Source organism: Notothenia coriiceps, unplaced genomic scaffold (genome assembly GCF_000735185.1).
Source record: "Notothenia coriiceps isolate Sejong01 unplaced genomic scaffold, NC01 NC01_scaffold00010727, whole genome shotgun sequence".
In the NCBI taxonomy this organism is placed as follows: Eukaryota; Metazoa; Chordata; class Actinopteri; order Perciformes; family Nototheniidae; genus Notothenia; species Notothenia coriiceps.
Genome location: NW_011343428.1, coordinates 36,388 through 50,167, shown reverse-complemented (window position 1 = coordinate 50,167; position 13,780 = coordinate 36,388). Strand labels below are relative to the sequence as shown.

The 13,780-nt window shown below is 39.0% G+C and overlaps 1 protein-coding gene across 7 annotated transcripts in view; it reads left to right on the top strand.

Moving 5' to 3' along the window:
* The window catches only part of nfic (nuclear factor I/C), a 28,037-nt gene that overhangs the window by 1,452 nt on the left and 12,805 nt on the right, over window positions 1–13,780 (top strand). For 4 of the 7 annotated variants that reach the window (XM_010771914.1, XM_010771916.1, XM_010771918.1 and 1 more), the window contains exons 2-7: window positions 5,778–5,948; window positions 6,052–6,228; window positions 7,148–7,331; window positions 12,228–12,302; window positions 12,798–12,872; window positions 13,253–13,385. In XM_010771914.1, coding sequence (XP_010770216.1) covers window positions 5,778–5,948; window positions 6,052–6,228; window positions 7,148–7,331; window positions 12,228–12,302; window positions 12,798–12,872; window positions 13,253–13,385 — 815 coding nt within the window. Of the gene's footprint in view, window positions 1–2,105; window positions 2,513–5,777; window positions 5,949–6,051; window positions 6,229–7,147; window positions 7,332–12,227; window positions 12,303–12,797; window positions 12,873–13,252; window positions 13,386–13,780 lie in introns of those variants that run through there. The other 3 variants (XM_010771919.1, XM_010771917.1, XM_010771920.1) reach the window with 2 other exon arrangements.

Sequence of the window (13,780 nt, the reverse complement as noted above, 5' to 3'; positions counted from 1 at the left end):
TGTGTGTGTGTGTGTGTTAGTCAGCAGAAAATGGCCGCAGTTAGAGCCAGCGGGCTGAGTTAGAATGACAGGCCGGCAGAGGGCCTCCTGTCCCGGGAAACAGCTGGGGCAGAGAGCCGCTGGGGTGAACACAGAGAAACACTCGAGTTTAGTTGGGATGTGAGCCACTAGACAACAGCTCAGAGGCCACTGTAGAGAAGAAAGCAGTCGATACATGACACATTACATTTCAGGATAGACTTTAGCTTTTTTGATTGACTGCTGTGGAGAAATTCTCCTGAACACAGTTTGAGAGCCCAACAGGCTGAAATGATATGAGACTGCTCGATCATGTGACAGTTGGTAGATTAATAATGCTGCTCCAGTTGAAGGGTCATACATTACTCCTTTTAAAACAGCAACACCAGCAATAAATTATGACAATAAGAGTAATGAGATGAAAGACTGATACTAGGCTATATGTTTTAAAAAAACAAAAACATTTTATCATAAAAATAATGTCTTATGGTAAACAAGGTCTGTATTTCAACTGCAGGGAGTCATATAGACGATAAATAAGTTAAATTAGTTCTCCATATGACATGCATCATTAATACAAATCCATCCATAAACAGAGAATTAGGTTAATTCTGGATATTAGATTGTAGCTCAGCTTACCATTAATCAACTAAATAGCCTTATTTATTATGTCCCTATGTACTAAATATATTAGTTACATGTCAGCTGAATTCCTTCATACTTTGCCAAATGAAGAGCATGTGTTTCATTTCATTGTAATTGTACCTGTGTGCGATTCTGAAATAAATTCATGAGAAAATATTCAGATCTTTTGATGAACTTTGATTACAGTTTCACACTGCAGAAATACTTATTTGCAAGTCTCTGTTTGGGAATAAAAATTGTAAAAGGTGCACAAATGTTATTATAAAAATGTTTTTAAACTGAAAAGTATTTAGAGCAGAAACATGCACATTATGAGTGTTACATAATTATATAATAATTATGTATGTTTTCATGTTTAGTTTATTTATACAATGAGTCGCATATTTTAGATGCAAAACTTAATTTACAAGTACAACTAGCAACATATTGTAGGGCAGAGGAAATACATCACTCTGAAAAATAGTGGAGTAGAATTGGATTACCCGACCGAAGTTAAGACACAATTACTCCCCAGCAAATTCTAAAATGATTTTTACTGTACTTATGTGAATGTGAATTCCAGCACTGGGTGTTAGAAGCACCATGACCCTCAATTGTATGATGTTTTTCAGAAGAAAACATTTAAACATGATCTGAGAGCCTCGGGTTGTGGTAACCCTACAGTGTGTATCAGAGTCCCCTGTGGGACTGTAACAAAGTACATTTTCTCAAGTACTGCTGCAATTTTGCTGTACTTGTATTAACAAATGTATGGTTTAACTCTACATTTAAGAAGTAAATATTGTACTTTTAACTCTTTACATTTATCTGAAGGATTTAGTTGCTATATAGCAACTTTAGACAGCAAAATATAAACCATGAATAAATAAACATTTTCATATAACTAGGTTAAAATATTTTTGCAGTATATCAAATAATGAAAATAACCACCTTTACCAGCTCTGATGAACATATTCATGTGTTATTATTGCAATAATTCAATATATATGATGGCCATTTTGTATAACAAGTACTTTTTCGACTTTAAGTGTATTTTGAAGAAATAAAATACTTTTACTCATGGAAGATTATGTATGCAGGAATTTAACCTATAACAGACTTTTTTTTAAATTGGTATAGGTACTTTTACTTAATTCAAAGACCTGAGCCTACTGCTTCCATCACTGTAGTAGTGCATGTAAAGCGGATACTCATGTAAACTGTGTGTAGTGATGTTGTACACTGACTATAAAGCGTGTCCTCCATAGACTGGTGTCCTCATGTAAACTGTGCGTGTATCAGTTTCCTCTGTGTGACTGTATAGTAGTGTGTACACTGTGTACATTGTGTGTGAAGTGCATGTTTAGCGGGTCCACATAAACTGAGTGCTGTGTTGCAGCTGCTGCGGCTTTAAGCCCGTCTTTTGGGATGGGCTGAATTCATAACGTCATTTCACTTCTCTTTCTTTTATTCTTCGCCCCCTCATCTCCCTCCCTCTCGAAATGACACCGTCCCCGTGCTCCGGTGCCCCTCCGGCTGTGCTCTCCGCGCAGTGATTATAATTCAGAACTTTCTCTCGGTGTGTTTCTCCCTGCGGAGCCTTTTCCGGAGCCTCAACTTTTCTGGCGTGTCATCATTTCTGGAGTTAACGCGGCAGAGTCATCCGAGGCGAACAGAGCCCGCTCATATGTGGGGAGAGAGGAGAGCCAGGGGAGGAGGGCAGGAAGCGCAGAGCCGGGGGTAGCCCGCTGCTGCTGCCCGCCGCTGATGCCTCTGCCGCGGCGCACACAAATGGCGAGCCTCGGGATGTTTGTGCTCTGATCCGCTGCTCCTCATCAACATGATGTTTTCTCCCCTCTCTCTGTCTCAGGTAAAACTGCGCCGCCCTACATTATTTGATTACAACTATGAAGCTGTGTTGATTTGATAATGCAAAGTATAGGAACAACTATTTCATGACAGTTATCGTGTTCAACAATGCCTAGCTGCTGTCGGTTTGCAGAACAGGGCAGACAGTGAAATAAGTGCAGCAGGCCTGCTGGTTTATTAGCTACTCTACACTGTGTTAGTCACTGTGTGTCTTTTGTGGTGTGTGTGAATGTTTTTTCCTATGTTTGTGGTGACCTGACACTAAGAGTGGCCTACCTTATCACCTCTGTTTGGAATGTAATGTAGTGACATATCAAACTGTTTGGAAACAGACTTCTTTATGCTCTGGACCCAGTCCTATCATTTTACACATTTCAGAACAGTGTAGATCAGACACACAATATACAATACATATACAATATATAAATAGTACATTATACAATCTAAATAAAAATAATAGTTTTATGTAAAGGTATGTGAGTTTACATATTTACTGAGTGAAGATAATTATTAATATGCATACATATTTACGGTATATACGTGTCTATGTGCAAGTCCAGAGAAGGTTTATTCAGTGAACACAGACATGTATATACCGTAAATATGTATGCAGTTAATAATTATCTGCAGGATAGCTTCCTCCTCCCCTCTACAACCTCCTCCGGATTTCCAATTTAACAATACAGAGCTAGTCTTCTGATAAGCGTATGACTAAATAATTACAAACACTACAGAAAATCGAGATTCAATTATACTAAGCTAAAAGTTTTAACTATTTAATGATAAAGTTAACTAAATATTTGTATCCAAAAACGAACATGCAAATTGATTATTTTCAGTCCAAACTACAGTCATATGCATAGTTTCAACAAATAATAATTTATTAGGCTGTTACTGTGTTGGAGCCACACTAATTATGAGCTATGGTTATGGTTAGACTTGGGAAATTATGAAAATGATTAGTCAAAGCAGCACACAGAAATGCAATGTTAGATACGGTTTTGGTTTATTAATAAATCAATTGTTGTTTTGATTACTCCAGTGTATACGACACAATGAGACGGAATTTTTTTTATTGAATTTCAATCAACCATGAGGATACCAATTCAGAACAAAAAGAATCTTGCGAGTACATTAGCTTAAAATATACCAAACTTTTTTTAAGTGCTTGGGCATTATTTTCCAATCAACAACAAAGTGCTATACACAAATGGAAGTTTTTATTTATTTATTCATTCGCATTCAAAACAGGTGGGAATTTCACTGTTCTGATATCACTGAAGAGCTCAGTCCACCATTTTGGAGCCAAGAAAGCAAGAGTAAGTGTGTCTGCAGGAGCGTGTTGTTGCTGGGATGTTGGCAGTGAAAACAGTTGGTCGTCCAGTGTCACACCCAGATTCCTTATAGTCTGAGTCGGAGAAACCACAGAGGTGTCAATGTTAATAAGAAGGATTTTTGATGTGAAAACTTTTCCCTGGTAGGAAAATCAGTTGGGTTTTGTTCAAGAAGTTCAGATCAAACTGTGTACTGGCATCCACTGAGATATGTCACCAAGAGGAGCAGTGATTCGAGCAGTCCCCTGGGGTTCTGACCGGGAAAATTACGTAGTCAATTGATTCTCATCTGCCTCATTGTAATGGGATAAGCCAGGAGAGTGAATGCCAAAGCCTAGTGAATTGGTGTAGAACAAATAAAATGGGTCCCAGGATGGTGCCCTGAGGGACCCCAGTGTTGACTTTAAAAGATTCTGACACTTTCCAAGTTACCCTGTAGTTGTGGTCTCTGAAGTGAGATGTGAGCAGGGAAACTACCTGAGACTTCCAGTTCTTGGAGAGTATAAATGAGGATATGGTGGTTCACTGTTGTAAACACAGCAGAGAGGTCCAGAAGAATGACAACAAAGGGGTAACTCAGTGATGCTAGGAGGGCAGTCTCAGTTGATTATCCTGCCTTGAAAACAGACTGCTGCAGATCAAGAAGGTTGTTCTGATAAAGGTGAAAAGATAGTTGATTAATGACAATGCAATCAAATGTTTTATAAAGAAATGGAGGATGAAAAACAGGTCTGTATTATTTGAATTCCGAAGGGTTAACCTGGGTTTCTTTGGTAGCAAGGTCATCTTCTGTATCTTTTTTCAAAGCAATTGAAAACGGCTTAAAAAAGGGTTGAATTTAGATTGAAAGAAAGTGTTTTTGCTGCAGAGATAGAAAGAGTGGAAGAGAAGAGAAAAGATTGAGAAGTAAATGAGGTCATCAGATGCCTTGTCAGCACGCACAGTCAACCAGGGAGCCGGAGGGAACTGTCAAACCTTCCGTGAGGTGAGAGGACAGAGAGAATCCAGAGAGGAGCACAGTGGAGTGGAGAGGAGAGTGTCTGCGCTAGTGTCGGGGGGCATGCGGCGAACAGGTACAGTATTAGAAGAGATTTGGTTATCAGTTTTGGATAAGGGGATAGAGTAGGATATGAAAAATGTATCAGAGATGTGAAGCGGGGTTACAGAAAGGTTAGAAATAGAGCTAATCCTGGTGAATATGAGTTCAAAGTGGTTGCCAATTTGTGAGTAGGTGGGGATGGAGTCAGTAAGAGTACAACGTAGGTAAGCAAAAGTAATAAGTTATCTGATTCTCCGTCTAGATTTTGGAGTCTCTGAGAAGCAGAGGGCCAGTTTCAAGGATTTTACATAGGAGGGAGTCTAGCTCCTCTTGGAATTATGCCGCAAAAATACTGCTGAATTATTGACTAAGTTGTGTTATTTTTAGAGTAAGTTGAAGAAAGTTCAAATCTTTTGTTAATTAAAATCCCTTTATTGATGTTCGATCTGCATTAGCTTATTGTTTTGGATTGTGTGTTTCCCTCCGACACTACACTGTCACTACACTCAGCAGGTAGAGCAGTTTGTGTTCAAAATAGTAAACCCCAGCAGCCCTCACTACAGTATGGATCAACAGCAGACATTAACATTTACATTGAATAAAGTCCACTTGCATATTGTGAAGCTTCTAATAGTCTTCAGAATCGGGATGTTCAGTTCTCACGGTTTATCAACTTCAATCTTTTTGGTTTTAATTATTCACCCATTATGCTTTTATGATCCTAAAATGGCTCAGAATAAAGTCCAATTAAAGCATCCACAGTTCTATGAGAATTGATCATGACAACGTCAGAAAGGAAAGGGTGATTCAGTTGACCTGGAGAATGCTGCACTCCTGCTATATGTTCTGATTATTGTGTGTGTGTTGAGTGTGTATCTTTATCTGTCACGTAGGATGAGTTCCATCCGTTCATTGAGGCTCTGCTGCCCCAGGTCCGTGCCTTTGCCTACACATGGTTCAACCTCCAGGCCAGAAAAAGGAAGTACTTCAAAAAGCATGAAAAAAGGATGACTAAAGAAGAGGAGAGAGCAGTGAAAGACGAACTGCTGGGGGAGAAGGCAGAGGTGGGATGGATAGTAGAAATGTGATAATTACGGATTCATGGAAAACCTTTCTTTTGTTCAGTTATTTGTATTGACTGCTTTTACAATGTCATTGCGATCGTAGGTGAAACAGAAGTGGGCCAGCCGTCTTTTGGCAAAGCTCAGAAAGGACATTAGACCTGAATGCAGAGAAGACTTTGTCCTGTCAATCACTGGGAAGAAAGCTGCGTGCTGTGTCCTGTCCAATCCGGACCAGAAAGGCAAAATGAGACGCATAGACTGTCTCCGACAAGCTGACAAGGTAAACTGAATTAGTATTTCAATTCTGTATGGTTGGTAAATGCAATCGAACCTCAACTATGCATTGTTTTTTTCTTCTTTGGCCCGAAGACAGGCTACATGAGCTTTCTCTAATGATATCGATAGTAAAAAGGGTTAAATCATAATGGTTTTATCAACAAGATGTTTGTGTCATAAAGGTAGAATTTCCCATATGTTTGATGTTTTAGAATAAGGGGTTTATTTTTCAATATGGCATTAAACAGTGAGCTAATTGGAGCAATATGTGTAAAGCACTGCTCAAACGTTTATGATTGAGATTAAAGTGTGTTTGAATGTTTCACTGTTAGTGTCTGAGTCTGTAACACACCATGTCATTGATTTATTATTAAGGAAAGACATCTGGGGCCAATGTATAAACCATCTGTATGCACAAATAGCATGCAAACACATGAGTGGTATTTATTAAGGGATATGTGTCACCTCCCACAGATTTCAAAACCAGCCGCGGCTATAATAAGGTGGACATGAAAATCATGGTACCCTTATAATAAACGGTTACAATGTAATCTTGTTTTGACAATTCCCACATAGTTCTCTAAAATGTCCAACATTGTATTACACTGTCTGAACATTTTTACATAGTTCAAACCATTTAAGGATAATGGTTAGCTGTTTGTCAGGTTTTCCTCATGTTCCCTATATCCATATTACAGACATATGTGTCAGCTTCAAGGTCTCACACACAAACACAAGTGTCTTCATGTATCCTTCTGTAAATGACATCATCCTCTTTTCTGACATATAATTAAATAATACATTCACAGTCAAACATATGATGAGCAGTATAGTCCACGTTTAGAGCGATCCAGCATGCTTTACTCCACTGCTACACCCAGCCTGCAGTTTTCTTTCAGTACTGATGGGTTGTCTTTCCAAAGGTTTGGAGGTTGGACCTGGTGATGGTCATCCTGTTTAAAGGGATCCCGTTGGAAAGCACAGACGGAGAGCGGCTGGTTAAGGGAGGCCATTGCTCCAACCCAATCCTCTGCGTCCAGCCCAGACACATCGCTGTCTCTGTCAAAGAGCTGGACCTCTACCTCGCTTACTACGTACAGGAGAGAGGTATGAACCTACACACATTTTCAGCAGACTGTGCTATCCATCTTCTTTTGTTAAGACATATTCTGATCCCAAAATGGCTCTCTAAATTAAATACAGCCAAACAAAAATGCTCCCATGTTTGTATGTAAGTGTAGGCTTAGAATCTGCTTAAACTTTGTAGCACTAGTCCGACATTTGAAAAAAAAAGTATAAATCTCAATGGATACGGAACAAAACTTTGTTAGATTAACATAATGTCAGTTAGTCAGTAATGTAGTATAAAGTGAAGTAAAATAGTACCAGTACATGATGTACATATACATGCAGTATATGTTGTGGTATCATATTACAAGTATATGTAGTGTAGATGCATGCAGTATATAGTGTAGTAAAATGTAGTCAAGATCATTTAAGAATACAGTGTATTAAAAGATTACCAGAAAATGTAGTAAAGATAATTGCAGGATATAGTGTAGAAATAATTGTGTAATACAATTGTACCATTACATGTACATATATACTACCGAAGCATGCAATATATAGTGTAGTAAGATAAAACTTGTTGGCTTTATGTAAAATATACTTTCCCGATGCAGCAATGGTTGGACTGATCAAACACAGTAAAAGTGAACTCTAGCCGTATTATAACACCTTACTGGGAACTCACTGTACAACATTGTTCCAAAAATAACTTTCCTATGTAGAAGAGAAAGTCAAAATATGTATGACACCCACATCCTGCAGTCTTTCGTGGCAAATTAGGATATTATGAGACATCTGGCTGGATGGGGAAATTATGACCTGTCTTTGTTCAGACATACGCTCTGGGCTCTTGTGTTATGGATTGTGTTATGTGCTGTCTTCTTGTAACTTAAAGAGAGAGACCCCCTGGGACGCTATTGGGGTCCCTGTTAATTTGAATGTTTGTGTTCTTGTGTGTAGAATTTTCCTAACCAACATAAATGTTTTTAATTGCCGCTCTTTCAATGCTGATAAGAAGCTGTGCTTGGTTTCAGAAGCCATATCATAGATTTTCAGCAAAGTAGACTTGTAACTACAGCAATAAGGCAACAAACCTCATTGATAATGTGTCTTTAGTGCAGGAGACTCACATTCTCTTAAATAGCCCTCCCATATTAAAAACACATTTAGCACAGGCTGGAAAAACTGGGAGGGGTTGCTCAGTTGCTTTTGGGCAGTGTTAACATTTCAAAAATAATACAAAGTGAAAAGCAAATAATTATATAAATATGAATTTGTGTCATTACAATACATCTGTTTACATGCACTAGACATACACGTAAGAATAATATAATAACATAGGGATTAGTGCAACAGATTTCTCAAATATAACTTAGACCATTCCAGAGTTTTAGATTAATCAATTAACAAAAAAACAACACATACAAAAGAGATGTATAACATTACCTCCACCTTTACATTCTGTTACATCAGTGGGTTGTGCTCTGGAGGTTTGGACCCACACATTATCACTCTGCTACAGGGAAAACACTGGAGCTGTCTGTATTTCTTTAGACCAATCACTATCTTCCTGGGCGGCTCTTAGCACAGGATGCAGCTAGTGGAGGAGGAGGAGGAGGGTGCTGCCTGAGATACGTGGACTATGGCAGGCTTATAGCCATAGTGTACATATGGAGAGTCAGACTCTGTAGGAAGGTCATCACTGCTTTTCTTTTGTGTTATCAGCAGTTGCTAGAGTATAAATTAGATGCAGAATTTCCTGTACACTGGTATTTATGCTTTCATCATTCTTTACAGGTGTCGAAGAAGTTCTTGGTCACCAGTTAGCCTGAAGTGTGGATTGATTATTGAAGTGTGTTCCCTGATGGCACCTGAGCCATTGCAAAAAAGGCCTATAATTTTCATTTTTGATAGATAAGCCCACTGCTTTACGGATGCTAGGACACTGAGATTTCACTGCCAGAGTAAGAAGGGCAGTGAAGAATCCAGACAGAAAGCAAAACACATACATTATATTATGTCATTGTTGAACCAAGAAAGGGTATTTAAGGCTAAACTCCACATCTCGGAGCTGAGAGCACAAACAAGAGGAGAGGCAGCAGACGCATGACAGGAGGAGTGCAAACAAAAAAGAGGAAGAGGACCCCTTCAACAGCTTTCAGGGACACGTTTATGTTAGACCATGAGGATATGGAGAAGCTTCAGTGTCGTTGAACTCTTAATCAGATGTCTTTTGACTAAATCTACGTCATTATTGAGTTGGACATTTTTTTAGTTTAACTAACTATGAAGTGGACTCAGAACATAAACCCCCATCTCCTCTGAGGTGCAAGACCACCTCCCTACACTTTTGGTTTGGACTGGAGAAGATCCTCAAAAAACAGAGTTCCTCCTCTGGGGAGGTGAACGTGAACATGAATGTGTTCAGAAAGCAGCAATCGGTTAATAAGATATACTATCCTTAAGGTGGCGCAAAAAGAAAGCTGATGAAAGGTTCAAGGACATGATTGTTCATGGAGAAAAACAGATTTGCGATTATTCTGTGGCTCTAAACATCTACTTAAATAGTTGTTGAGATATTTGAGTCTGGAACCAAATGCTGTATTGAGCGTCAGACACTTTTGTAGAAAGAATAAGATGAGGATTTATCCATCTGGGACCAGGAAATCCAAGCCATTTTTCCCTGATTTCTAGCCAGCAGTTTTATGTTTATTGTCATGAGATCTGTTTTTTTATTAGCTCTCTATGATAATCACCCTCTTGGAGCCACGATTGTCCATATCTGAGTTCATACGCAGAGAATCTCTCAGAAGCTTCTTTATGGCATGGCATGGCTCTAAGAAATCCTTCAAGGCCTGCGAATGTTTTAAATGATACTCGTAGCTGCTGCTCTTTCTCATTGGTCGGTTGATACCACTTGTATAAATATGGTTAATGCAGCTACGAGTTCAAACACAGAGAAAGAACGCAGCGTTCACATCTGGTTTGTATATTGTGGCTTCAGGAGCCGAAGGAGTGTCACTCTGCAGTGTAACCTTGCACAGACACAACTCCAGCTTATATGACTGAACGGAATAGCGGTCGGAAGATACCAGACCTTTCTGAACCAAAGGAATGCTGATTGGTTCTGGGTTTGAAAGAGCATTCATGCACATTCCCTCAACACTTGCTCTACTTATGGTGGAAACCAGTGTGCTCCCATGCTCGGCTCATGGAAGTCTGCACATATTGTGTCGGCAGAGTTAGAAGATGTGAGTGTGGTGCAGTTGTAAAGTAGGTTGGTATTTAGACTATGTGTTCTACATATTGGTGACAGTAACTTCTAAAGGACAACTCAATGATATTCCAATGATTTCTAGCCATTTTCTTCCATGTTTATATTGAAGATACCAAAAAGGAAAACTTTTTTTTGACAAAGGGTCACAAGGTAATCAGATATCACCAAAATATCTTAACATAACTATACATAATTATACTCAGCAAGACTTTGATAAATGACTTTGCCTTAAGTAGACTTGATCACTGCAACTATGTCTTTACAGACTTAAACAAAAAGAGTAGAACACGTCCCGCCAGTTCACAGATCTCTGCACTGGCTTAGAGTATCACAATACATGTGTGACATGTTCATCAGTGTATAAATGTATGTATGTGATCATCAGGGACAGGGTCAGAACCTGACGCGCAGAGGCAGCTTTGAGTTTCTATACTCAACAGATCTGGAATAAACTTCCAGAATATCTGAATTCCGCCTCAAGCTCTTTTCTTTTGAAATCAAGTCTAAAAACCTTAATGTTTACAGCTGCTTTTCCAGATGTCTTTTAACAACATTTGATTTGTATAGTTCTGCAACTCTTGCAGAATGCAACTGTTTTTACAACTACCTTCTATCTGAATTGTTTTCTTTTCCCTTTGGTTTATTTTAGATATATTTGTGCTGTCTGTAATATACTATAAACATACTAGCCTTAATCGTAAAGGGGCCCTATAAAGCTTATTTTAGGGTTTATATTTGTATTTTGTGCTTCATCTGCGACATGTTAACATGGTTCAATGTTCAAAAAGGCATTTATTTTCTCATACTTTTTTCTTTTCACCCTCTGTCTGAAACCAGATCCCGGTCTGCTCTTATTCGTCAACCGCTTAGAGATGTCCCACAAACTTTCACTGAAAGTAGCCAATAATAATGCTTTTGCAGGTTTTACAGCTGTCAAAATGTCCACCCTGACAATGATCTATTCTTAATGTATTGTTATGCCCTGCCCTCTACTGGCATACAGTGTGTACAACACTTGATTAGCAGGACACTGTTTATATGCATCCATCAGCAGAGTCTGCCTGCTGCTGCTGCTGCACTGTAACTGTTGTTAAGGAAGGGCCCCAGGTCCATACACATTGTCAGACTGTGGAGCTTCTTTACACGTCCCGGTCCTGCACATGGTATGCCTAAATGTACCAGTAGACTGCCAAGAATGCAAGTGCAAGGATTGTATGTTGGATTGTCACTGTTGTTAATTGCAGGCGTATGTGTGCGGTGTAGAGATGTTTGTCATCATGGGGTATTTAAAATTGCACACATGCTAATCACAAGTTTTGTCTGTGACAGAGCATAACAACGCAATGTACAATTTTCTCTCACAACCGGAGACTGCAGTTAAAGATTCAAACGTTTAGGACAGACATCCCCCCATTAGCACTGTCAGTGGCTAAATTCTTGAGACAAGAAGACATACTGGCTAACATTTTAAACAATTTCCCAGTCTGGGATCAATTAAGTATATCTAATCTAATCCAAATTAAATCTGGATAGATGAGGGGCAGTGTCCTTCACTATTGATGCCTATTTAAATATCTTTCTTTCTGACTGTTAATATGGTAGCTGATTTATCGTTACCTTAAAGTGTTTAAATAAGTGAAATCTCTCTCTCTCTCCAGAAGCAGAGCAGAGCAGCAGTCCCAGTCGAACAGGAGTGGGTTCTGATCAGGAGGACAGCCGGACCACCACCATGGGTAATGTTGAGGCTCTTAATTAATACAGAAATAGCAGTACACCTGGTTACCCAAAAGGTTATGTTATGTTGGTCCTTTTTTACACAAGACCAATGGTGAAATGTAAATATCATTTGTGTATTTTCTGAAGTCTCTAAAATGATTACAGAATACTTCTGTACCTTTTAGATCAGATTCTGAAATGGATCATATTATATTTTAAAACCAAAGTATTTCTACTTTTGCTTAAGTAAAGGATCTCAGTTCTTCTTCCACCTCCACCTGTCTGACACATAAAAAGACAGTCAGAAGTCTATGCACAGGTGTCAGATGATAGAACCATCAGTTATGCAGACATTTGCCGTAACTATGATACAATAGTTCCTGTAAGGACCACTGCAGTTGGATTGTCATATGGTTTTTCTAAATACTATTACATTTGTTTCAAAGAATATATTGTGCATAGCGAGATAATTGAAACATCATACGTGTCTAAATGCTGCTTTGTTTCCACAGAGGGTCCAGAGTTCCAGGACAGTTTTGTGACATCAGGAGTATTCAGTGTCACTGAGCTCGTCCAGGTATCAAGAAGTAAGTGTCATCCACAAACAAATATTTGCGAACAAATATTGCGCTTTCTGATATTTTGGACATTGCACTTGTCCATTTTTATATATCGATATCAATTCTATTAATTGTGCAGCCTTAATCTGAGTTTTTGTCTAATTATATTTCTTATCTGGATAATGAACATTTGATTTGTTACACACTCAAACAAGGAGGGAGAAAAGCAAGAAAATGCAATATAAAAAGAGAGCAGATGAACTGATATTCAATGTTGGTGTGTGTGTGTGTGTGTGTGTGTGTGTGTGTGTGTGTGTGTGTGTGTGTGTGTGTGTGTGTGTGTGTGTGTGTGTGTGTGTGTGTGTGTGTGTGTGTGTGTGTGTGTGTGTGTGTGTATGTATGTGTAGCTCCAGTAGTCACAGGAGTTGGACCTAGTTTCTCTATGGGGGAGCTCCAGGGTCATCTGGCCTACGATCTGAACCAGTCTGTCAACCAGCCAGTCAGCCTCAGACGATCACTGGCCAGTACCTCATCCAGCGGGTAACACACACACACACACACACACACACACACACCNTGGTTTCTGAGGAGTTTTACTGGAATGAAAGAGCACAGAGTCTACAGAAGCAAAAAAGCAGCATTCTGCATTAAACCTGACCTTCACAGAGAGGTTGAAGTTCATGTGGAAAGGAGGCTTCAGTAGTCTGTCTGCACTCTGTTTAGTTTTGCTATCTTACAATCAATATAGTAAAGTGTGTTGCCAATGTAACCGGTTAGAACTCAAAGTTGCGATGAGGTCTTAAAATGTATGGAAAGGGTCTTAAAAAAGGTCTTAAAAGGTATTAAATTTGACTTCAGGATTCCTGCATATACCCTGACACACACACACACAGATAAAAAAAAACATGTATGTTTATCTGCAGGAGTAAGCGCCA